Source organism: Lissotriton helveticus, chromosome 6, assembly GCF_964261635.1.
Source record: "Lissotriton helveticus chromosome 6, aLisHel1.1, whole genome shotgun sequence".
In the NCBI taxonomy this organism is placed as follows: domain Eukaryota; kingdom Metazoa; phylum Chordata; class Amphibia; order Caudata; family Salamandridae; genus Lissotriton; species Lissotriton helveticus.
In genome coordinates, this window is record NC_136067.1 from 1,121,954,905 (window position 1) to 1,121,980,541 (window position 25,637).

The 25,637-nt window shown below is 39.8% G+C and overlaps 1 protein-coding gene across 1 annotated transcript in view; it reads right to left on the reverse strand.

The window, feature by feature from the left end:
- The window catches only part of SYNE1 (spectrin repeat containing nuclear envelope protein 1), a 2,361,447-nt gene that overhangs the window by 1,609,398 nt on the left and 726,412 nt on the right, over window positions 1-25,637 (reverse strand). Inside the window, exons 34-37 of the mRNA XM_078648775.1 lie at window positions 24,982-25,080; window positions 24,289-24,476; window positions 21,500-21,623; window positions 11,002-11,168 (exon numbers count right to left, since the gene is read on the reverse strand). Of these exons, the coding sequence (XP_078504901.1) occupies window positions 11,002-11,168; window positions 21,500-21,623; window positions 24,289-24,476; window positions 24,982-25,080 (578 nt within the window). The remainder of the gene's footprint in view (window positions 1-11,001; window positions 11,169-21,499; window positions 21,624-24,288; window positions 24,477-24,981; window positions 25,081-25,637) is intronic.

The following is a 25,637-nucleotide window of genomic DNA, read 5'->3' on the forward strand; positions in this document are numbered from 1 at the left end:
ACATTACTGATCACATCACTGATGACATCATTCATGTGATAATACGATGAACCTCTTCAGACTCTAATATAACCTTAGATACACTCAGTGTAAACAGACACTCATAGACTGTCACTCATCCATGAAGTTACACACACACCTAGTCAGTCATGCAAACAATCAATCACACCTCCATTTCCTTAACTATACAGTTAAACACACCTTACTTATTCAAACATATACTAAAACATATTTACTCACTTATACAATCCTGGATACAAGTTCACAATGATCCATACAGCCACTCACACATTCACTGGCTCTTATGCACAGTTATTTATATATGTCAACTCTCACATGTACTGTATTTTACATATGTACTTACTTTGACATGTAGCACTGAGATATCTATTCACTCACCAATACAGTCATGCACACAGTCAACCGCCCATACAGCTGTTTCCACATGCACTTTTGAACCCATACATCTATGCAGAGAGTCATACACCTCCCAGCCACCCATACACACTCTCAGTCTCCCATACAAATACTTGGGCAACCAATCAATAACCCATATAGTTAATCATATAGCTACTGATCAACACATGCAGCAGTTTACAGAACAACAGACATAATGATGCACAAATTAAGACAGTTTAGTCACTAACCCATGCACTCAGTGAGACACATTTAATCACTCACTCATACAGTCAGTCACGCACCTACTAAATCCTTTGTTCAGACACTTCTACATCCACTCATTCTTCAATATGTAAGACATATTTTAACTTTACAGAAACATACAGTCACTGGATGTTGTCATCAGTGATGTCATCAGTGATGTCATTTGAGATGTCATCAGTGATGTCATCAGTGATGTCATTTGAGATGTCATCAGTGATGTCATCAGTGATGTCACTGACCATGTCATGAATGATGTAATATGTGACATGATCAGCAGTGGATTGCGGGTGCGCGATATATAGTTAGTGCAACTAACTATATATGGAATTTCAATGGTTTTGTGTGAGTAAAATAAGGTTTTTTAAATGCTAATTCCTAACTATATATGGTCTATAACCTATGGTTTTTTCAGTGAATATATATATATATATATATATATATATATATATATATATATATATGCCAAAGTGTATTGAAGTATGAGTGGGTGTATGAGTGTCTGAATGGATGATTTAGTAGGCGCGTGACTGACTGTATAAGTGAGTTATTAAATGTGTCTTACTGAATGCATGGGTTAATGAGTAAACCGTGTAAATGTCTGTATCAGTCTGTCAGTTGGTGTGTAAGTGGCTGCATGGGTTGGTGAGTAGCTACATGAGTGTCTTTATGGGTTATTGATTAGTTGTCTGAGTATCTGTATGGGTGCCTGAGTGGCTGTGTGGGTGGTTGGTGTGTTGTGACTGTGCATAGATGTGTGAGTGGGTGATTCACTGGGTGTATGGTTTCAAGAGTACATCTGGGAAGGGCTGCATGCGTGGGTGAGTGAGTATATGGGTGTGATGGTGAGTGAATGGATGTCTCAGTGGAACATGTGTGAGTACCTATATATGTGAGTGTTGGAGTATATAAATCACTATGTGTGAGAAAGAGTGATTCAGAGAGTGGCTGTATGGATGAGTGTGTGCTTGTATCAGTGATTGTACAAGAGAGTAAGTATGTGTTAGTATCTGTATGAATAAGTGAGGTCGTGTGTGTATAACTGTATAGGTGAGTAAATGGGAGTGTGATTGATTCTTTGCATGACTGACTAGGTGTGTGAGTAACTCCATGGATGAGTGGCAGAGTGTGAGTGTCGGTATAGGTGTATGAGTGCATGTGGTAGTGCTGCATTGATGAGTGACTGCATGTATGAGTGACTGTATGGGTGAATGAGTGGATGTGTATGCAGGCCTAGGAATCAGTGAGTGGGTATGTAGTAACTGGTATAGGTGTGTCTATTGTTTCACACATGGTAGTCTGTATTTTAGAGTAGGTGTATAGGTTATATTAGGGGGTGAGGAGGTGCATCAGATTATCACTTGGATGATCTCATCAGTGATGTAATTTGAGATGTCATCAGTGATGTATTTAGTGATGTCACTGACTATGTCATGAATGATGTAATATGCGACGTCATCAGCAGTGCTTTGCGGGGGAGCGAGTTATAGTTAGGTCAACTAACTATAATGGTCAAATTTCTCTGTTTTTTTACGAGTGAAATGTCCAACTAACTATAACATCCCTGAAACCTGTTTTTTTTCAGTGAATATATATATATATACAGGGGTCAGCGTAATCCTACTCTACCCCCTTGTCTTTTATTTTTTATTTTTCTTGGGAATTGGTCCCAAGATGGCTGCCTACGCTGCCTTTCTGAAGTGGTGGCAGCCAATCAGATCTCTTTTTGAAATCTGTTGGATTTGTTGACCCTCCGGATCCCTAGATATTTATAAATCTTGAAGATCTAGCTTTCTGCCACTTTTGGTGTAATTCCCTTCAGTGGTTCGGGCTGTAGTCGTATGTAAACTCCCTAAGGGAAATTGCATAGGGTAAATGCATTTTGGGGCCCCCCTTTTTCTCTGTTCCCGCTTGATGAATCACCCAGAAACTTTCCAGACAGGATCTGAAGTGATTGGCAGACTAGTTTGAAACTTTTCATAAGATTTGTCAAACGGCGCTAAAGTAATTAGCAATACAGAAAATGCTTTGTTTAAGGAAACTATGTCCTAACTATAACTACCTACTTCTTTTTTTTTTTTTTCCTTTTTATTTTCAGGTTGCAAACACACAGAAACTAACACAGTTACATGTTATATATATCAGCGTAGTACAACAACATTGTCATATTCAGAAGTTTACAAAAATACAAATTTTTTTGTTATTTTAAATTATTTCCTCTTGGATCCATTGTTGTACCGGAGCCCAAATTTTCATCCCTAGTTGTCTCTTCTTCCTTCCCTTGGTTGCATATATAGCTGATTCAAAATTAAACTTTGCTAAAAAGCGGGCTCTCCACATCGAAAACGATGGTGGAATTGAATTAATCCATTCCTGAGTTATACATGCTCGATATTCAGCTAACATAATAAAAATCAAATGTTGTTGTTCACATATTAATGTATCTGATGAAAGTCCAAATAAAATCAATTCTGGTGTAAGAGTTATCAGTTTTCCTGTAATTCTTTCAATATAGAATTGTAATTGCTGAATAAGCCCATATAGTTTGATGCATGAGAAAAACATATGTATTGAGTCTGCTCCTATATGCATACATCGGTTGCACATTATACCTGTTGTGCCCCCCCATTTCATAATTTTTTCCGGTGTGTGGTAGAGATTAAACATTACCATATAGTGCTGAGTTCTTGATCGTCCTGTAATCAGAATATTATTAGCCATTATAATTGATTCCTCCAACATCAAATTATCTACATTCAACTTTTCTTCCCATTTATGTTGAATCCCAGAAAGATCATCAGATAGAAAAGTCATAAAAATTTTGTAATAGTATCCTATTTTCCTTTTAACATACAGACTATCTATCAACAAGATCGATTTTAAGTCTTGATAATTATTAAGCATTAATGAGTTTAGAAAGCTAGATACCTGTAGATATTTAAAGTAATCTTGTGAAGGAATTTTAAATTTCTGTTGTAAATCGGAAAAGGATATTAGAATATTTGCATTAGTCGGATATAAATCACTCAAAAAATATATACCGCTATTATTCCACCTTTTCATCACTGCGTCTCTAAAAAAGGGGGGGAAACAGTGTGGAGAATTTAGGGGAGTATATCTAGTAATCTTGGAAATCCCCACCAATTTTTTAATGATTCTCCATGCTTTAAAAGCTGCTGATATGATCTTAAATTTTGTTTTTTTGTAGTAGCTTGGTTCTATTATTCTTAGAAATTGATTATTAGAATCCAAGCCTAAAACTACTTCATAAATCGAAGGAGAGTGTGCATTTAAAATGGGAGTTTTTTTGCCCACAATTAATGGTGCAATACACGGAAGTATTGTAGCGAGATAATAAAATAACAAATGCGGAACAGACCATCCTCCTCTATCCCTTGGCAGTATCATTTTTTTATATGCCCTTCTGATGCCCTTGTACCCCCATAAGAATCTTCCTGACATTCTTTCAAGTTGTTTAAAATACTCCAACGGGAATTCCAAAGGAATTGTTCTAGATAAATATATAAATTTTGGCAAAATTAGCATTTTTAGTACATTATTTCTGCCGTATAGGGATAGATGTAAATGGTCTATTCTTTCCAATGTTGAGTTCGCTTTCCTCAAAATCGGGGCAAAATTTAGGTCTGGAATTTTTATTATAGGAGTAGTTAATTTAATCCCCAGATATGTTGCTTCACGGACTATATTGCCAATAGATGGAGGGTCTTGACCAACATAAATTATTTGCGTCTTAGATAAATTTAATTTGTATCCTGAAAAGGAGCCGAAATTATTTGCCAGATCTTCAATTCTAGGAAACGTCCTCTCTATATCCGTAGTAAGTATGACTAAATCATCTGCGTATGCAAGGGCTCTGTAATTTATACCCCCCACTGTCACTGGAGCAATATATTCATCTTGATTTAGTTGGTTGAGAAAAATATCAATATAAATAGCAAAGAGGAGTGGGGAGGATGGGCAGCCTTGACGTGTTCCACATTGGATAGGAAATACTTCTGATTTCATAGCCCCAATTTTAACTGATGATATTGGATTTCTATATAAGGTTTTGAAGGCAGTTATGATTCCCACACCAAAGCCCTTTATTATTAGCAAATCCCATAGATAGGGCCATGTCACCCTATTGAATGCTTTTTCGGCATCCAATAGGGTGATCCCTATTGATGTCTCAGTTCCCTCAGCCCAGTCCATAATAGCCACCACCCTCCGTACATGATCTGCTGTATCCCTATTTGGAATAAACCCGTGTTGCCACCGGGATACAATGGTTACAATTATTTTTGACAATCTTGTTGCTAATATTTTTGAGTATATCTTACTGTCTGTATTAATTAGAGATATCGGTCTATATGACGCCGGGTTTAATGGATCTTTATCTTTTTTAAGGAATGTCATTATCAGCGACTGGGCCCAGGACTCCGGTGGAAAACCTCTCTGTGCTTCTAGGAAGGTGATAAGTATATCTTGTCTTATAGCATTTCTGAAAACCCTATAAAATTCCAATGGGATGCCATCAGGTCCAGTGGCTTTTCCTAATGCTAAAGAATTTAAAGCTTTTTCAATTTCTTCCCAAGAGATTTCAGCCTCTAGAGCTAACATTTGATCATAAGATAGAAGTGGTAGAGTATTAGCTCTAACGAAGTTCATACAATCTTGCGAAGAATAAGAATCTTCATTGTACGTATATAGTTTTTGATAAAATTGTCGAAAAGTTTCTAGAATTTCTTCAGGATTATTATGTACATGTCCCGCTTCATCTTTAATTGAATCAATTGTATTGTAAACCTCTTTTTGCCTAGTTCTTTTAGCCAAAATTTTCCCTGCATTCTCAGCCATCTCATACAATTGGGATCTATGGGTCGCTATTATCCCTGCCAATTTTAAAGCAAAAGATTTGTATAAAGCAGCTTTATGAATTGCTAGATTCGTTTCAATATCTGCAGTTGGAAGACTTTGAATAATTGCCGTTGATAGTTTTTTTTCCCATAATAATACATTTTTAAAACCTTGATCTACCCTTTCTCGTATTATTTTTTGTTTTTTAATAACATATGATAATGATTCTCCTCTGATCCCCGCCTTAAATGCATCCCAAACATTTTGTATTGAGGCCGTCCCTCTGTTTATATCAAAAAATTCTTTTACCCATTTAGTCATAATATCTACATATTCAGTATCCACTAACAATTTTCTGTCAAAGGTCCATGCCCTAACCTGGGGAGTCATTAAATTGATTTTAATTTCAATTAGAATCGGGTTGTGATCCGAGATTAATCGCGGATAGATCTCAAATTCAGTATCGCACAGTAGTATTTTTTTAATAAGAAAATAGTCAAGACGTACAGATTTTTTGTGGGGAAAAGAAAAATATGTGAATCCAGATATCAAGAGATTTTTTTCAAAAGCAACATCGAACAACCCATGATCCATTAATAGAGTATTTAGAGATTTAAAAGATTTTTTTTTAATCCCTTGATAATGTGAGATGTTACGTACATTCTTCTTTATGTCTATATGAAGATTAAGATCCCCACAGAATATTAGTAATGGAGACCAATTAGCTAATTCTAGATTTAAGAAGTTTAGAATCTCTGGGTCGTCTGAATTTGGGGCATATACTGAGCAAATAGTCCACATTTTGCTATCAATTTTTATCTCTACTATTGCCCATCTACCATATTGATCAGCCTTATTCCTGATTAGGATCCCCAACCCTTTTCTAATTAATATTGCTACTCCTTTGGTTGTTGTACCTTGTGAAGTACATACTAATAATTTCATCCCCAGCTCATCATACATTTTTCTATCGTTCCATGTAATATGTGACTCTTGTAAGCATAGAATGTCCAATTTCATCGTCTGTATAATCTGAGCAGCAACTCCCCTCTTTTTTCTATTATTAATCCCACATATATTCCAAGAACAGATTCTCAATTTTGCCATTTATTTGATATATTTTCTCTATTCCTACTATCACATTCAACATAAATATGATATTAATAAGAGCATAGATTTCAAAATTCATCTCAGATCTTATTATATGTCTCATACCTTTCACAAAGCTTAGACAGCAGATACATTTGACAAAAAAAGTAAGGAAGGTTCCTATAACTACACCGTTAGATAATTTCTGTTTTTGTTTCCAACCCTTTTTTCCCCCATTTTACCCTCCCAGCTAGCCCACCCCAAGCTCGACCTGAGCCCACCCACCCCTTCTCCCTCCCCCAACCTATCAGGGCAAAGGGACTGGTTTGTCCCTCTCATTGATGATGTGATAAGCGCTGAGAGGCTCTCACCCTATGGTTCCACATCATATTGTTACTACTACTCCAATATCATACCAAGTAAGAATACTTTAGCCCCGCTTCTTAAATCTTAAGACCTTATGCTTCAACATATAGTATACATCTTTTGTACATTTAAACTAATCACTGTAGCGAGCTACTGAATCAGAGAACAAAATACCAAAAAAGTAAAGAGAAAAGAGATACATTGATGCTTATAGGAACATATAGAGAAAGACCTTTTCTACCCTACTCCCCGCTCCCTACTCCCATTCCCTCCCCCGTCACCATATCTTCGTGTCATTATGTCATGTCACCATATCATAACTACTGTTACCCTTTTTTTTTTTTTCGCTTCCCCCTTTTTTCCTTCTTTTTTTTTTTTAACTTTATGTTCCTCCCCTCCTGATCATAGTGAAATTAATAACTCTTTGGCAGTGTCCTCGGAAGTTAGAAAGTAAGTACGTTCTTTGTGGATTATCTTTAACTTTGCAGGATTCAACAAAAAAGCCTGTGCTCCTTTCGCCTGAAATTGGGGTATAAGCTGGCGTAATTGCCAGCGAAGTTGAACCGTGGCGTGACAAAAGTCAGGACGCACAAAAAATTCAATATCTTTGCCCTTACGTTTCCTATTTGGTCTGGCCAAATCATAAAGGGCTTCCCTAGCTAGAAAATTATTCAATGAGATCAGGATAGCTCGAGGTTTTACGGCCATATCTTGTCGACTCTTTTGAAAAGGTAATCTGTGCGCCCTTTGAATTTCTGTCTCCCATCTCCACTGTTTTAGTTCAGGAAAGGCTTCTGTAAAAAGATCAATCATGTATTGTCTGGGATTAGATCCTTCATTTCCTTCGGGTACACCAAGGACTCGAAGATTGTTCTGGCGTGATCTATTTTCCAAATCAACCATCTTCCAATTAATATCTTCTTTTAGCCCCTCCATAGCCTTTATTTTTGAATTTTGCTGAACCATAGAATCCTCTATTTGCGATATCCTGGTCTCTGTCTCGGCGACCCTTGCCACTGTGTCATTAGATATCTTCATTACTTTCCTCAGATTATTTTGCAGTTTTTTTACTGCCCCTTGAGTACGGAGGTTCTCTGTTCTTGTCTCCTCCCGTTGATGTAGCATGACCTGATACAAAATCTCCAGTGTTATTTCGGGTGTTTCGTGTCCTTCCTTACTTATGCTAACTGCATTAGGTACATTGTCGTCCAGTCTTAGTATGTTAGGAGATTCTTCCGGATCTGATTCTGCTGAATCAGATAAATCATTATGTTCCGGATCAGAGAAAGATTTTTCAAAATCTTGCAAAGATTGGCCCCTTCTTTCCAACTCCTGTTCCTCAGTACTTTCTGAGTCTAGGGCTTGAGACAAGTCTGTCATGGAATAAAATTTTCCCGCAGAGTCTATAGATTCCATATCCTCCCCTTGATTTGATGGCCCAGAGCCCATTTGTTCTGACACCACTTCGAGTTGACTCATTTCTTCATTTGCCAGGGTATTTAAATTATTACTGACTGACCCAGTAATGGGTATTTTACCAGGAATTGTATTCAGAGCATCAGGACTTTTTGAAAAGTTAGTTGAACTACCGATTCCTGGTATTTTTTTTGGAATCGCTCCTTGCCTACAACTCCCAGAATCCACCTTGTTCAAGTTTTGTACATCCGTTAGTGTTTGCACTTCTGGTGTAATTTCACTGCAAGGGGTATCTATTACTGTCATATTTAGAGAGACTCTCTCATATGAGGCTCCAGCAGAAACTGTGCTAGTTGTACTCACTGCGCCAATTGCTGATAACACTGTCGATGTCGCCTCTCCATTAATCTCCTGTGTTGCCGCTGTAGTCGCCCTTGTCTTTGGCTTCTGCTGCCTTTGAACCACTGTATTGGGGTTTTTTGGCGCCATTATCTTTATCTGCCCACCGGGGTAACGCTTTTTCCCCTGTAATTGTGGCCGCTGTGGCTGCTGGCGTTCTCTGCTCTCTGCTGCTGTTTGGTAATCTCTCTGAATTCGCTGACCAGGTGTGGAGACGGGGGAGGGGTAGGATCGCTGCTGCCACGCTGCTTGCAGGAAACGCGAGTAGCTCTTCCACGGGTCTAACCGCATACCAGAGCCGACAGCTATCCAAACAAATCCGTGAGTTTAAATTTATTTTTCCCAAGTATTCCGACGACTGCAGTCCGTCTCTGCTAATTCTGCTGCTGCCGCTATGCTCCGTTATCAGTCCGTATCGCGGTGATTTTGTGAAGCCGGTCGGGAGCCTCTGCTGCGCTGCTCACTCGGACACTATCGCGTCCGCCATCTTGCCCCTCAAGATAACTACCTACTTCTTACTGAATACCTCTGTGACACTTGCAGATTTCCAGGAGTAGCTCTGTAGTTCTTTATGACTCCCACTTTGCCAGAGCTTTCTCACAAGTTTAAATGTAGCAAGTGCACATTTTTATGCGAAAATACTTTGCAAAAGTATTTTACCGGAAAACATTTCCTTTTGTTTCTAAATGAAGAAAACATTTTTCTATATCAAAATGATTTCTTCCTAACACCCCAACAATTCTGGGGGATTTTCATACTCTCAACCATCAGAAAGGAGTGTTTACTCAGGGCCCATCAAAATGAGTAATTATCCGACACTACCAACAATGATAATGTGTCTATCTAGAGCATTTAAGTACTCAAGTGATCAGAGTATTGTCCCTCACAAGCAGAGATCCCTACCTTCTCCTTTGAGTAGATTTGCTACAACAAAATAAAGGACAGCATACTGGTGTAACACTACAATTCACTGAATTAATTTGCAAGTGTAAATTCACGTTTTCTGAATAAACAATGTCAGTTTACACTCATAAATAGAATTATTTACACAGCTAATTTCAATTTAGGTCCATAAATACACTTGGGAATTTGGTCCAAGCACAGTCTCTAAGAAGTCATCTCCTGTTGTCTATCCCAAAGAGAAGCATTCTAATCCAGCAGCTATAAACTGAAACCGCTCAAACAGATCAAACACATTTGTGATGATGACAACAAACCTGCTGCATGAAGGAGTATAGTAACTGCCAAGCTTGAATAGCACAACTGCTTATATGTTGTACTTAAGATTCTGGTTCTTTACAGTCTTCACATAATTCATTTTACAAAGTTTATTGACAACACAACGTAAAAGATTTGTGCTCCGTGACCTATTTCATATTCCAATTCAAAGCATGGCACCTTAAAGCCCAGAAAGTGGTCTTTAAAACATTCTTTAGCTATTAAAATGCCATTTTGCAGAACAGATCCACATGATCATAACCTCTAAGGCTTACTGATTTGTGGAGAAAAGTGAGACTATCTTTCTAAATACAGTCATAAAATTGCTGAATAAACACAAATGCCAAGGGATACGAATGTTAGATGTAAGCCTAGCATGTGAACAGTCAGCAGTCCCCTTTAAACTGATTTCCGCACAGCATGCCATTTGATGTATATAGTTTTTTTAAAGCTTGCCTTGATGAAATTTTAATTGCTCAGTTCAATATCATATAGTTCACATAGTTAATTTTGGACCATCCTACTAAGAGAATTCAGAAACTCTTTTTTTAAATCACTCATACAGGGATTGGCCCAGCCGATCAATTGCTATCTTGCCTTTGTAATCACCTATAATCAGATCCAATATCGCCTTATCACGGTAGTGCGCATTTGCAGGTTCTGTTTTACAGAGCCTCATGGGCAAGGCGATATTTTGCTACCCAGTTGTCGCTGTGCCAGGCAAAATATTGAGCCTCAAGGCACAGTGACAATCTTGCTATGCTGTTCCCTGCTGGACCCTACCCTTGGCTGGTTTGCTGACTGAAGCTGAGGGGGTGCAACACTGACTCGACTGTGAAGGGATAGTACTGACAGTTGCCCACTGACAAGAATCAGTGGTTTGCTCATTTTCATAACAACAATTGTATATTTGTGTGCACATACCGAGAGGTACATATTCATGTTTTGCACTAGGCTATATTCCAAACATTTTGTGATATTTCGATATATACAGACCTGTTGTTTACTTTCTCTGGCAGACTTCTCCATCGTAGTTCCAGTTTATCAAGGCAAGTTTTAATTTCTGTCAACATTTCTTTGGAAGCAATTTCAGACAAGGTTTCATATAATTGCACAATCCTTAAATAAACTGGGGCATGCACTGAAATGTCAGCTTGCAAATCCTGTAAGACAAACATGACAAAAGTTAGTCAGCTATTTGAATGTGTATTTTGTTTAATTATTGAGTTTTGTATAGTGTAAACTTGACCCGAAGGCAACAGAGCACTTTTCAGAGTTAGCACAGCAGCAATAAAACAAGTTACATATGGAGTAAATACAAATACATAGTAACAGAATATAAAAGAAGTGTACTAGTAAATGAAGTGAATACAGTACATAGTGACAGACTATAAAGGAAGTCTACAATAGACATTAGGATATGAGGACGGTATGGTACTGAGGTAGTTACGGTAGGGTGTTGTGATGGTGAAGAGAGTAGAGGCACAGTTTTCCCCCACTGTAGTGATGCTCAGATTTATTTGGAGAGTTTGGGGTAGGAGTATCAAGTCAATCAGATGATTTAGGTGAAAGGTTTAGATATTTATTGAGAAGACGTTTTAGTTTTTTCCTAAGGAGGGGGAATGATAGATTGTCATGTAAATCCTGAGGCAGCGAGTTCCTGATTCTAGGAGCATTCCCGGAAAAGGAGCGGGTGCGAGATTTTTCTTTCTTAAATTTGGGCAGAATCATGAGTAGACTGTTAGAGCTTTAAAGAGGTCTCTTTTGGCCAGCTTTTGAAAGTTTGGTAGCAAGATTGACTGATTTTACGTGTAAACTTTGTGGGTTATGTAAGCAGTTTTGAGTATACATCTTGCCTCAATTGGTAGCCAGTTGAGTTTCTTAAGAGCAGAAGTGATGTGATCAAGCAACTCTCACGACAGTAGTCTGGCCGCTGCATGGAGTGTAGCTTTCAACGTGTAGAAGTCACTTTTAGCTGAGGCATTAATATGCTCTTTCATGTGCAGGTTTTTGTGAACTAATTCCTAGAGATTTGACAGAAATGAAGATGGATAGTTTGAATTGAATGCAGTGAGGTTGTCGAGCCAGATATTTACAGGAAATAACTTTCTGCTGAATGAAGAGGAGTTCAGTTTTGTTGGGGTTGAGCTGAAGATGGGTGCTGGTTCTTCAGGATTGTACAGTTGAGAGAGTGTTGTTTAGGTGCTAGATATCTTTAACTGACAAGAATGTCATGTAGCTTTGGGTGTCATCTGCATTGGCAATTCCGGCTTCTTTCCAGACTTTTGCAAGGGGTTCCATATGGAGGTTGAATAGGACAGGAGACAAGATTGAACCTAGAGGAACACAATCCTTGTGAGACTGGTGTTTCTTTTGAGGTGGATTTGTTTGGTTTTATTAGCTGTGAGTGTTGGTTCAGGAAAGAAGCAAACCACTGAAGGGCAGTTCCATAGATGCCTGTACACTGTACAAGAGTGTTTATGAGGATGTCATGGTTGACAATATCAAAGGCAGCTGAGATGTCCATGAGGAATAGGAGACAGGCCTGGCCATCATCCAGAGATCTGTGTAGGTCATCTGTGATGCTGTGATGTTCAGGATTGCTCTCTCTGTACTGGAGCTTTTCCTGAACCCAATTGGAAGGCGTGTTGCAGGTTGTATTTTTCAATGTGGTTGTTGAGTTGTGCATACAAGCACACAGTTTTGGATGGTTTTGACAAGGAGAGGGAGGTTAGTGATAGGTCTGTAATTATTAAGGTCGTTTTGGTTGGCATCTGGTTTTTTGATGAGGGTGGGTGATGGGGCTGAGTTGAGGGGGGCTGGCATGGAGCCACTCCATAGGGAGGAGTTAAGGATTTTGGTCCATTTAATGAGAGATGATGTGACTGAGATTTTTGACAAGTGCTGCAGGGAGGAGGGTAAGAGATGTGCAATCTTGGCTTCATGCAAGCAAGTCATTCGAGCAATTCTTCTTCAGTGATATGGTCAAATTAATTCCAAGTTGCACCATTTTTCAATTGCAAGAGATTAGGGTTTGTGATCTGGACTGCTGAGAGGGGGAGATTTGGAAGACAACTATTAGTTGGTGGTAGAGTCTTGGGTGGACCCTCTTTGCTGAGTGGGGCACCCTTGAAGTAGGGTGGGGAGGTGTGTGGTTCAAAGGAAAGTTCAATGTTAGATATCTTTTTCATAGAAGAATGTTGCAAATTCCGGACCGCTCTAATTGAGTCATTAATTGACTGTTGAGGGAAAGAAGAGCTTTGCTGTTTGATGATGTTGAAAAGCTATTTAGGTTTGTTCCTAGACCAGTCAAGTTGGGCTCGGAAGAAGGAGGATTTTTTTATGAATATGCGTTTTTTCTATTTTATGTGTTCAGTTTGGAGGATCGAGAGATGGGTTAACGAGGGTTGTTGTCTCCAATTCCTTTCAGCCCATTGGAGTTGTCACATCTCTTTGTTAAGGTCTTTATTAAACCAGGATCTGGAAGGGATACTTCTTGATTTCTTGAGTTTCAGAGGGGTGACTGTGTCAAGGAGTTCTGCCATTTTTATGTTGTGTTGGGCGGTGAGATCATCGGGGGTTGTGATGCTGGGTGGAGGTAGAATTTTGGAACTGACTAATGGTTCTAACTCTGTCTGGGGGATTCAATGTATGTTCCTCGCCCAGTGCCTGGGACAGATAGTTTGGGTGTGGACCTTAGGTTAAATGGCACTGAGACTGAAAAGAAGTATGTGGTGGTCAGTCCAGTCAGTGGGTAGGATAGAGTCGGGGGACAAGATGTTATGCTTAGAGTTTATTGCTTCAAGGGTAGAGCTCTTATTGTGAGCTTTTTTAATGCAGTGTTGGGCGAGGTCGTTGGCTTCCAGGAGGGTGGTTAGGGCTTGTATGTAGAATCTTTGGCATTATTCAGGTGCAGGTCACCTAATATAATGTCTGTATTGTCTTTTAGGGAGTTTTGCGTTATTTGGTGTGTTAAGTCTTCAAGAAACAGTAGTTTTTCACCTAGAGGGTGATAGATGACATTAAATTTGACGGAGTAGGGGATTTTAGAGGACAGTTGAACTCCTAGATATACAGAGGTTGGATATTTGGCATTGGGGAAGGAAATTAAGGAAAGATCATTTTTGTGTATGATAACTAATCCACCACCAATGCAATCCTTGCGACTAATGATTGAGAAGCCCATGAGGTGAGTATAAAAGGGGGTGAATGGTCATTCAGCCAGGTTTTGGTTTGAAAGCAGATGTCAATTTTGTGTCATAGGATAGTTTCTGCTATTTAAGTCAAGTCAAGTAAAACTTTTTTAGATTGCTGTTTCAGACAATCATAAACGCACGTAAAACACACAATTCATTACACAGCAAAATTGAAAATATAAAATAGGCAATTCATTGTAAAATTCATTCACTTTTATCAATATCCCTTAACTCATTGTAGACTAGGTGATTATATTACAATGCATTTCCTGTGACTAAGTTCTTTCTTTAAAAACATTGCTACCCTCCAGACTATGTGTCCATTTTCCAAGAACTGTAGTACAGTAAACGCAGAGCGACATTGTCTAATCCCCATAGATTTGAAAATTGTAACAATCCACGTTTTCCTTAATTCAGTATAAAACCTACAAAATAGAACAACTTATATAGTGGATTGTTCAGAATGGTTATCTTAGGAACACAATTGCATTTCTCGTGCCCAGTCATTCTTTTTTGGGAAGCTTACAAGTTTATGGAAGATTCCAAGGCTGAATCTGGTCAATAAAAAACTGTCCTAGCCACCAGGTACCATTATTAAATAAGGGTGTATACTAAAAGTTGTTAAAATCATTTGATAGTACTGCACAGTAGGCTTTGTGATCTCTGCCGATATTCTGAGTATGTCTAGGGGCAAGAGGCCCTCTTTTTTTAGCTCTTTTCTCGTGATCATCAACAAAGTGCTAGGCTCAGTAAAATATTCTAAATGGCCGAGATCACGCATAAAATCTCGGACACACCTTAACCAAGGGATAGTTAGAGCCCCTTCCCATTTCAAAATATCCAGTAAAATGTCCTGATTAAGCATAGTTTTTATCGATGTCCAGATCCTTTGCCATAAGAGAATAGGCTCCATTTTGATGAGGTCAGCAATGTATGGTATACCCAACTCGGAATGGCAGACATACGATGATATACTGCTTGGTCCTGCAGGATATATTGTAAGAACGCGTTTCCACTATTTGTATGGGGTACACATCAACAAAACCCCAAAACCCTGCCCTATACATGGCCGTGGAGATAAATTTTGCCTTATAAATCTGGATGAGCTCTGCTGGCGACATCCTACCCAACTTACTTGAGAAATTAGCAAGGGCGTCTGTGGTCTTTAAAAACGCCAATTTCTTTTGCTAGCACTGCTTGGGTCGGTCATTCTGATCGAAAAGTATACTGAGATAAGAAAATCTCTTACTGAACCCTATCTTCTGCTCATGTAAATGTAAATGTAATGTAAATGTATGTATACTTGTAAAGCGTACTATCACCTTTCAGGCATCCTGGCGCTGTATACCGCTGTGGAACCCTTCCTGGCTTTCCCTGTGAGATGCCCTCTACTGGGCACCCCCAAAGTGAAGCCAGGCATCCTAGCGCTTTCGAGGCCGTTGTGGAGATTAAGCAAGCTATTGCCCAGAGTTGCAGAGTGGGACCCATGATTAGAGTAGGCACCAAGGCGAGAATTATCGAGTCCGTGGATATTGAGCCCAAGACCCTGCCGCGTCCGGAATTGAACCCTGGTCCCGGACCAGACCTCTGCCTTAGGGTCTGCCGCTCTAATCGGTGAGCCACACTTCTCCACTCATCTATATACATATCCCAACACTTCTGACTGCCATGACCACACCTCATTATAAAGGTTTTCGAGGTGTTCTTCCTAAGGCCAAGATTGTGCATAAAGGCTGAAAAGCTATTTAAAACATTCTGCAGTCCCACTTGAGTGCGTGACATCAGAACTGTGTCATCCGCATATAGAGGAGGTATTGGGCATCCAGTTGTTTGAGGGAGTTCTTGGCAGTCTTTTATCAGTGCATCGCCCAGGCCATTAATGTAAAGGTTAAAAAGAAAGGGGGTTAGGCACGCAAACTTGCCTAACCCCCTCCTTATTGAAAACGGGGCAGAGCACTACCGTACTGCACTCTCGCCTTTGTGACACTGTATATCTGTCTGAGAAAGTGGATAATTTGCAGTTCTGCTCCCATACCCTCAAGGATCTCCCAGAGATTGCATGGTAGATAGCTGAGGAGGCTGGCTGGGGAGCATGTGGTGTTCAAGGCTTTCTTCGTGCCAAGGATGACCAGGATCTTGAGGGTAAGGTTGGCTAGGATCGTTGTCATATGTGCAGCTCAGCATTTTGGCTTCCTGCTGCAACTTTCCATTCATGGTTTATCCAGGTTTGAGGTAGCGTTAAGTGAAGGGGAAAGCTTGCCTATGGAGGAAGGATGGGGAGTCAGAGTGTTTGTTTGTGGCAGGGTTGGTGCTGGCCATAGATGCGTGATGTTGGAGCATGATGTGTCTAATCTTTTGTCCTTATGTAGTGACAACATTTCATCCAGAATAGTATTGATTATGAGGTCTAGTCAGGCTATTATGGGGATCAGCTGTGGTGGGGGAGCTCGTCTGCGGTGGAGGTAGAACCCAGCCTGCTGTGTTTGGAGGACTGAGAGGATTCAGGTGCTGGGCAGTAGAGGTGTGCCATGGAGAGGGGGAAATAATTCTGGTAGCATAACTGAAGTCTTTCAAAAGCTTTATTTTGACAAATTTGTCTTAAAAAGCGATTACAAAATAAAATAGAAGTTAACAAAAGATTTTTCCATCAAACGTAAATGATCATTTTAAAAGTTATCAGTGCCTCAAAAATACAGCTTAAAAGTCAAGTCATATTACTAAAAACACTGGGAAACCCCGAATATACATGATAAGAACATTAAAATAGGTTAGGGACCACAACTCAGAGGGAAGCGGCCAATGAGTCATACAAATGTCAATAACATTTTTAACAAAAAACAACTGATTAAAAATCAAAACAGATAAATTAAAACACCAGCAATAATAAGAGATGTAAACATTTCAAATGGATGTGCAGTACCAAGGCTCGACATAAGCGATGGCATATAGAAAGCGCCCTATGCAAAAGTTAAAGCAAAGCCCTGACATGTGGAATTTCTACATATCCAAAGACTATGGAGAAGATACATCATATCATTAATACAGTAATTGGCAGCAAGAATTGGATATTGTGCAAATTGCAATGAGTTACAAAACACCTATGCTTAGAAAAAACTCCAATCTTCTGACTGCCCAGACAAACCAATGTGGTGCCAATATCAATCCACCTTAGAAATGTGGCTATGGGGATTGCGTAGCAGGTTGAGGGGTCCGAAATCAAAATTCTGAAGGCAACACTACTTTGTCTGGTACCCAGATTCTCGCATGTCTGCACTAGCCAGACTTTATGGGGAGCTGCATAAGCAGGACAGACAAACAGAATATCTTAGTAAGTTTCTGCTTTCTCAATGCAGTGGGGGCACTTGTTATCTCCCAGTGGTGACCATTTTTCTGTAATATTTTTAGGGGCAGGGTACCCACTCTAAATTGAAAATAAAGTTAACAATCAAGGGGTTTAGTTATAATGTCCCAATAGAGTTTGAAACGAGGACAGGGATTTGTTGAAATAAAACTCCCAGTCAGTGTGGTACTATCACTCGATCTGAAATTATTTTGCCCACTGTTTGCCAATATCTTTCCTTTATAGCTTCTTTAGATAGAGATTGTGCACTAGATGGTTTATCCCACAGGACAGGCAAGCCCATAGCGGTCAGTGCCCCTTTGATGTCTCTGAGCCAGCTTATTTTGTGAAAAACGGTCAGCCTCAATTACGTCTCTAAGACCTCTTGCATAGGCGATCAGTTTGGGAGTGCTCCATATTCTATGCCAGTATAATAAGGGACGGAGCCTAGCTAAATCAACCAGCGAGTTCCTTCCTAGGTCACTGAGAAGTGGGAGGGTAGAGATGCTCTTGGGGAGACTAGTGAGAGTTCGTAGGAATCTGTTTTCGGCAGATGCTAGCATAGTCGGTTTCTCCAACCCCCAAAGCCCTGACACGTACAGAACTGAGCTCACCACCTTTGCATTATAAATCAGTAATGCAGGACTTACTGGTTTTGTCAAAGATGTTCTGATTTTTTTGCTTGGGGTTCCCGCCAATTGTCTGTGTTTTAATGCCATTGTTTCAATATGTGGTCTCCATTTCATTTTTTTCACTATAGTATTGCCTTAAATAAGTAAAGGTGTCCACTTGCTCTAGAGGCACACCCTCCATAATAATTTTGTTGCTAAAAGATTGATACTTGTCAAAAATCATAAGTTTGGTTTTGGCCGCATTAATCTTTAACCCTCTAAGCTTGCAGAAATCTTCAAATGAAGTCAACCCACGCTGCAGCATACTAGGCGTTTTTGAAATGATAAGCGTGTCATTGGTAAACATTAAGATAGGAACCTTGGAGCCTGCTAGGGTAGAAGCATTGGTGGGTATAAGAGATAACAATTTAGCAATGTCATTGATAAAAAGGGAGAACAGCGTTGGGACCAAAATGCACCCTTGATGCACTCCCTTTTCAACCAAAAAGGGGTCTGTTATGTTCCCTTGCATGCCCCAGCGTATATGAGCAACATTTTTCTCGTAAAGGTGAGCAAAGAGGGTGAACAGATCCATCAACATGCCTAGGTTCCAGAGAACCACCCAGAGCTTGCTTCGGGACACTAAATGAAAAGCCAATTTCAAGTCCACAAAAGAGGCATACATACTACCTTCGCCAAGCGTCACTATTCACCAATATATTAGGATGAAACTGAAAACTAGATATATTGTGCTTATGTGCACACAAAACTCAGCCTGATGCGGAGTTAGAATATCATTATCTTCTATCCACTCTTTCACCTTGCCTCGGACAAGACGTGCTACCACCTTTTGAATTGAATCAATGAGGTTGCTGGGCCTATAATTCCCAGGGCAGAGATCTGTCACCCTTCTTATAGATTGGTATAATCACTGCTCCCGGCATAATTCTGGGATGGGGTCACCCTGAGAGATGGCGTTTGCTAATAACATTATATACCTGCCCCACTTCTTATTGTGTAGAAAAACATCACCAGGAACCCTATCTATGCCCGGGGCTCCACCACCCGTGATTGCATTGAGGGCGGCCTGAATGTCTGCTGGCTCAAAGACCAGGCCTGATGGATAGCAAGGGGCCAAAATTAAGGTTTAACTTTCCTCCTCAACATTGTTGCGATACCTCAGGGCAAAATGTTTTACCCAAAAATCTGGAGCAACATGGATGTCTGGGGGAGGGGGATGTGCACCCCTGCCCCATTTTACAAGGGATCAAAAGTGTTGCTGATTACTTCTTGTAAATGCTAATTTCAGTTCCTGCCACCTACCTTCGCCACACACTTTTTTTTGCCTTGGCCTGAACTATTTTATATGCCTTCCTGGCGTTCCTTATCGTAGTCAAGTTTTATGATCTAGTGGCTACCCCAAAATATTTATGAGCTGGCTTCCCAGTTTTGTTGGGGTTTGGCATAAGAGACTCTACCACTATACGGTCTCTGAAGATCGGACCGCATTTTATCAAATAAGGAATTATGAATAATGGCTATCGAGCCTACTGATTGAGTGCTAGAACGGAGGGCCACCATCTCAGCTACCGCGTCTTCCACATCCTTACTGATATATGATAGTGTTTCGTGATTAACAATTATTTTGGACCATTTAAACCTCCTCATATATTTGCTAACCAGTAGACGTTAAATGAGGTGGGTATATTGAATCATCTGATTGAAAAAGGCAGAAGGTTGAGCAAAGTGGGTTATGGTTGCTCTCCAATCGCTTTGTAACAACCATGTCCATAAGGGCGTGCCATAACTTTAGATCAACAAGAATATAGTAAATTCGGCTAGAATGGTGACCATTGTTAAAAGTACTGACCCCTTTTCTGTCGGAGATGGTTCTGCCATTGGGCGCCCTAATACCTCTTTCTAAACAGAGTGCTTTCAATTGTATCCCTGCTTCTGTTCATTTTTTATTGAGGATAACTCTAAATTAGGTATGTCCCAAAAGGCGTCTTCTTCAGCTGACAGGTCGCTGTCCTCGCAGTCCAATGGCGCAAAGGTTACATTAAAGTCTCCAACTAGTATAACTGTGGATTCACCTGCTCCTTTATCCAAAAGCTCATCTACGGCCGCTATGATATCTGATTTCCTCCCAACTCTAACCCCTCATGCATATATATTATAGATGTCAATATTACCATGGATACTGTTCAACAGTTGAATGGCAATGATATCTGGGCTCCCTGTCGGGAGCTCCCGTATCTTAAAGGCCATATCCTGGCGGATCCAGCTGGTTAGCTCCCCTGATGAACGACCCTTACTACCATGGCTTGCCGGGGCATAGTAATTTAAATATCCAGGACAGAAAACTGGGACTGCTGGCCAAGTTTCCTGGAATAGGCATATGTCATGTTGTTCAATAAAGGCGTTCCAGTTAGTGGAGACAGTCTTGGACCTAAGCCTTGCGATGTACCATGACAGTAGGGATATTTGATGTGATACGAAGTGCGTTGCCGATGAAATACCAACCCCAGAGTCTGAATTCCCCCATGTGAGTCTCATCGTACTCCTCCTTGCGATCCAAGTGACAACTGCCTGCACATAAAGAATCATTCCCTTAATGCTATGGTGCAAGGTTGACTGCGTTGGTGCTAGGCAGCTTAATTTAGTGCCAGTGCTAGGGAGAACACAGGAAAGTACGGTATCTTTGTAAAGATTGCTCATCCCTGCGTTTTCAGAATGGCGGAGTGTGGCGTTAGCATTTTGTGCTTAACGCCAAGCTCCACCATTCCCTTGTATATATGCCCCAATGTTTCCAAGCATGAAAATGCTTTAAATAATTGTTCAATGTGTCTCTATGATTTCCAACTGGCTCGTGTGATGTGGAAGGTTTACCAAAGCACATATTCAAGTTCTTTTGACTCTCTTGCTTTCTGGAAGCTGCTTTTCATGCACACTGCAAAATGAGTAAATCTGAATTGCTTGACTGGACTCATCATTAAATGACATGCATAGGCATGTTCTTACTATGCAGGTGAGACTTCTATATGCTGATAGGATAGCTCAGTCAACACTCGCCAATGAGACAGACCTTGATGTGCTGATCGCAATACCTGGAAAGCAGACTCAGCCTTCTATCTTTCCAGTTTACATTTAAATGGGCTAATCGTAACACCTGTTATTTACAAAGCTTAACAATAGAGTGCTCTGAAGCACTTTAAACAAAATAAGACAGAACAGAGCAATAGAGATGTTATATTTCATAATATATGAGCAGTGCATGCAATCGTTTAACATATATTTAAATACATGACTCAAAAATGTGAAGAAAATATGTCAAGACAGAAACTCACCTGCATAGACTCTAGTTCCATTTCTAGTTTCAATCTGTCAGTTGGAAGGTGCCCTTCTTGAGGACTGGCCAATGTTTCACTCCTGTCTAACCATCCAAGAAAGGAAGCCACATCTTTCTCCTGTCTAAGAAAATGTAAAGCCTCAAAAAATTATTGTCAGAGTAAGAAGCTCCAATGTACATTGTTCAATTAGTTGAGTGTGGGAAAAAAGTCAGGAAATGTGCGCCACATATTTTAATGTTTTTATTTAGGGAAGAGTTTTGATAAAGCATCTGCACAGTTAGAAACATATACCATATTCAAAGGTGAAGTTTATACTGCTTTTAGGGATGCAAGAAGATTATACATATAGTGAACTTCCACAGGAGGGGAGTCCAAAGAGCATGGAGCAACAATGGACAATACACATGTGAATGCAGAATGCAGATTTTGTGTTATGAATAATGGGAAGGATTTATAGAGAGAGCTGTAGCATGGGGCTATTTGTTTTGTGCATGAGGAAAAATGTATCCCCATTAGGCGACATTGTCTACCTTCGAAAACTATTGTTAATATGACTAAGGGGTATATGAAAGTATTAGAACTATTCTTCTATAAGTTGTCATGAAATGACAAGGCATCCTTAAGTGTTCCATACCTATCAAATGCTGTTGGCCACATCTCTTTCCTCATCTAGTCACCCACCCACATCAGCTCGCGTGCAAGGGAGATTTCTTTTTATCAAATACCCAAATAATGCAAGAAACAAAACATGTGATGGGTTGAATGCTTGAATTAACGTCAACCACAACAAATTGCTTTGGGCTGCATTACAAGCCATCATTTTTCACCCACCTTGCCAGTCTAGATAAAAGTTTGTGTTTGAAAATCAGTATTGACCCTGCTCCTCATGGGAACAGTTTGTTCTGAACTGCCAGGCAATGGCCACTCCAGAAGAGAAGGACAAGCAACTCCAGAACAGTTTCAATCTACTTAAGTCTGATCAGTAAAGTATTGTATGAGTCCTAAGGCACAATGAGCCATGTCTGGGCATAACCATCTCACTTAGGGCGTAAACTGAAAAAACAGTAAGGCGATGGATGGAATGCTTGAATTAATCTCAGCTACTGGAAATTGCCTTGGGCCATATTCTAGTCCATTGTTGTCTGCCCTCCATGCAACCCTAGATAAGTGCTTGCCTTATGTAAATGAGTACTGACCCTGCTCCTCATAGGAACGGTCCATCCAGAATTGCCAGGCAAGATCATCTCAACAAGAAACTACGAGACATCCCAGATGGATTTCGATAAACTTATCTCCCATCAGTGAGGTACAGCATGAGTCCTATGGAACAGTGAACACTTGACCCACGTCTGAGCATACTCATTACAGTGTGAATGGTATGCCCAGAAGTGGGGCCCGTACTCACTGTGACATAGGATTAAAGCAATTTCTCACTGACAAGTTCTAAGTAGGTCAAAACTGTTCTGGGGTTGGTTGTGGTCCCTTTTGGAGGGGGCCTCTCCCGGCAGTTCAAGACTGATTATTCCCATGAGGAGCAGGGTTAGTACTGATTTGCATAAGATTAATTTAGCATTCCATACATCATCTAGTTCTTTTTGCAGTTTATGCTTTAAGTGTGACAGGTATTCCCAGGCATGGATCCCATGCACACTGCGGCATAGGACTCAAGCTATACATCACTGATGCATTCTAAGTAGGTCGAAACTGGCCTGGGGTTGCTTGTGGTCACTTCTGGAGGGGGCTTTGTGTGGAAGTTCAGGACAGACTGTTCCCATGAGGAGCAGATTCTGTGCTAATTTGCATAAGGTGGGACTTTGTCTAGAGTGGCCGAAAAATGATCGAATAGAAAGCGACCCAAGCGGGTTCCATTGAATGATATTATTTCAAGCATTCATTCTGTCAGCTCGTTGTTTTTGCAGCATCTAAATAATAGGTTTTGCCCATTATTTAGATGTTTTTGCTTTTTACGCTTTTAGTGAGATGGGCATGCTCAGATGTGCATCTCATGCTTACTGTGCCATAGCTATACCTTACTGAGGAGACCTAATTAGGCCTAAACTGGTATGGGGTCCTTGTGGTCCCGTCTTGGGAAATTGTCTGGCATGGTGGGCGAAAAACAATGGACTGGAATGCGGCCCAAGAGACTGTCAGTGGCTGAGATTGATTAAATAATTCCTTCCATCATCTTGTTGTTTTTGCAGCATCTAAATAATGGGCACAACCCACGGTAAATTGGTAAATAAATAGTTGTACTATGACCCTTGGCCCTAGACTATAGAGAATAAAGCACACAACTTCCTATGCAATCTGTACATCTTCAGTTTTTTAAAATAGTAGATGGCACAATGGCAGCTGAGTTAAGTGTCAGCAGGGAAGTGTGACTCAAATGTCAAAGGCTCACACACGCACACATACAGTCATAGTAACACAAATGAACGCAGTAACATGACATACTAATTTGTGATGGTACGCAGATTAACTCTTTGTTAAGCGCTGACCGAAAAACGAGTTAATTATTTGTTTGCTTTAATGTATGTTCTACAATACATATGATGAGGCTACTGTATGGGGTATAGCACTCACAGGGCCTAGAGGCACTAAGCATATGGTCCAAGAAAATGTTATCTGGGCAACATGGCAAAGCTGCCCTTTATATTGTAAGCACTGATGCCATGGTGCAAAAAGCATTAAGTCTGGATTATTTTTCGGTGCACTTTTTCAATACACATGACCCAAAATACTCCCTCCTGCCTAGGATTGGATGCAGTGTTTATCAGCAGACTCACCTTTGCCATTGTATCAAGAGGTTCTCCAGGAGAGTTTGTTTTTCCTTGGCTTTTCCCAGAACAGAGTCGTACCTCTGCTGTAAGGCAGCAGTCTCCTGAATTGCTTTGTCCCTACTGGCAACCTTACGGGCACTGTTTGAGATTGTTGTTACTGCGTTCTTCAACATCTCAATATCATGGCAAATGTCCTATTCCACATTACCAAAAAAGAAATGCACCACTCCCATTAGTAACAATGATATGACTGAAATGTTTGTGCAGCAAATTAGGAATTAGTTAAATTGAAAAGCTTTGAATTATCCACAAGATGTGTTATCAAACATCACTGAAAAATGATCATACATTAACTACAGTAATGGAAAGAGTGCTCCATTTAACACAATATATCTTCAATATAAAAAATCTAATTTACCATTTTTTGTTGTTGAGCAGTGAGTAACTGTATCTTTTTTCTCCACCATACAAGTTGCATTTGCTCAGCACATCTAATAACTTGAGCAAAAATCTTTACATTTCTACAGTTTTTTAATTGTCACAGTCGTAGGTAGAAAACACCTCTTGTTGAAGTATAATATTATTATTATTATTGTTATCATTAATAATAATAATAAAACATATGTAAAAATGTTTGTAAATCAATTCAAATCTGTGTATTTCATTTAAGAAAGAAAACCATCATGGGAATTATCTTACCATATGTTTTTGAAGGACTCTTGATGTGTCTGCAGCTGAGCCACATGAAGTAACTGGCTTTGACAACGTGCTCTCAATATCAGCCATGGATTTCTGGACCTGGGCCAAATAAATAAAAAACACCGGGTTGGCTGATATGTTGCCATTACAAAGAAATTTGCTATGTTTTCAAGAAAAGTATGTGAAGTGTGTTATAAAGATATAATACTGGTACATGAAGGCATACATAACACTTCTGGGTGAACATAATTCTTGGATTATACACAGTTCCCGATTTACTCTTGAGTGACATGTTAAGTAGAAGTACTTCTCACTCTCACTATTATGTACAATTGCTATGAATGGAACTGATTTTCATGCCTCATGCTTTTACAATGGGAAACTACTGACTGGCATAAGCACTCACTTTTAGCTGAAAACAGGAAGAATAAGCTTCCGTTTTGAAACATTCACAAACTAACTCTGAAATGAAATCATGCTAACTCAATTCACTCTGGACTTGCAGAGGCAGCCTAAATGGCTATGACAAGAAACTAACAGTCATATCCATTGCATGTTTTGTGTATATATTGACAGTATTGGAGTGTTTTGTTTGAGTGATGCCTGGAAGTGATGTATTCTGGTGCTAGGCTGTTATGTAATATTCTAGTGTTTAA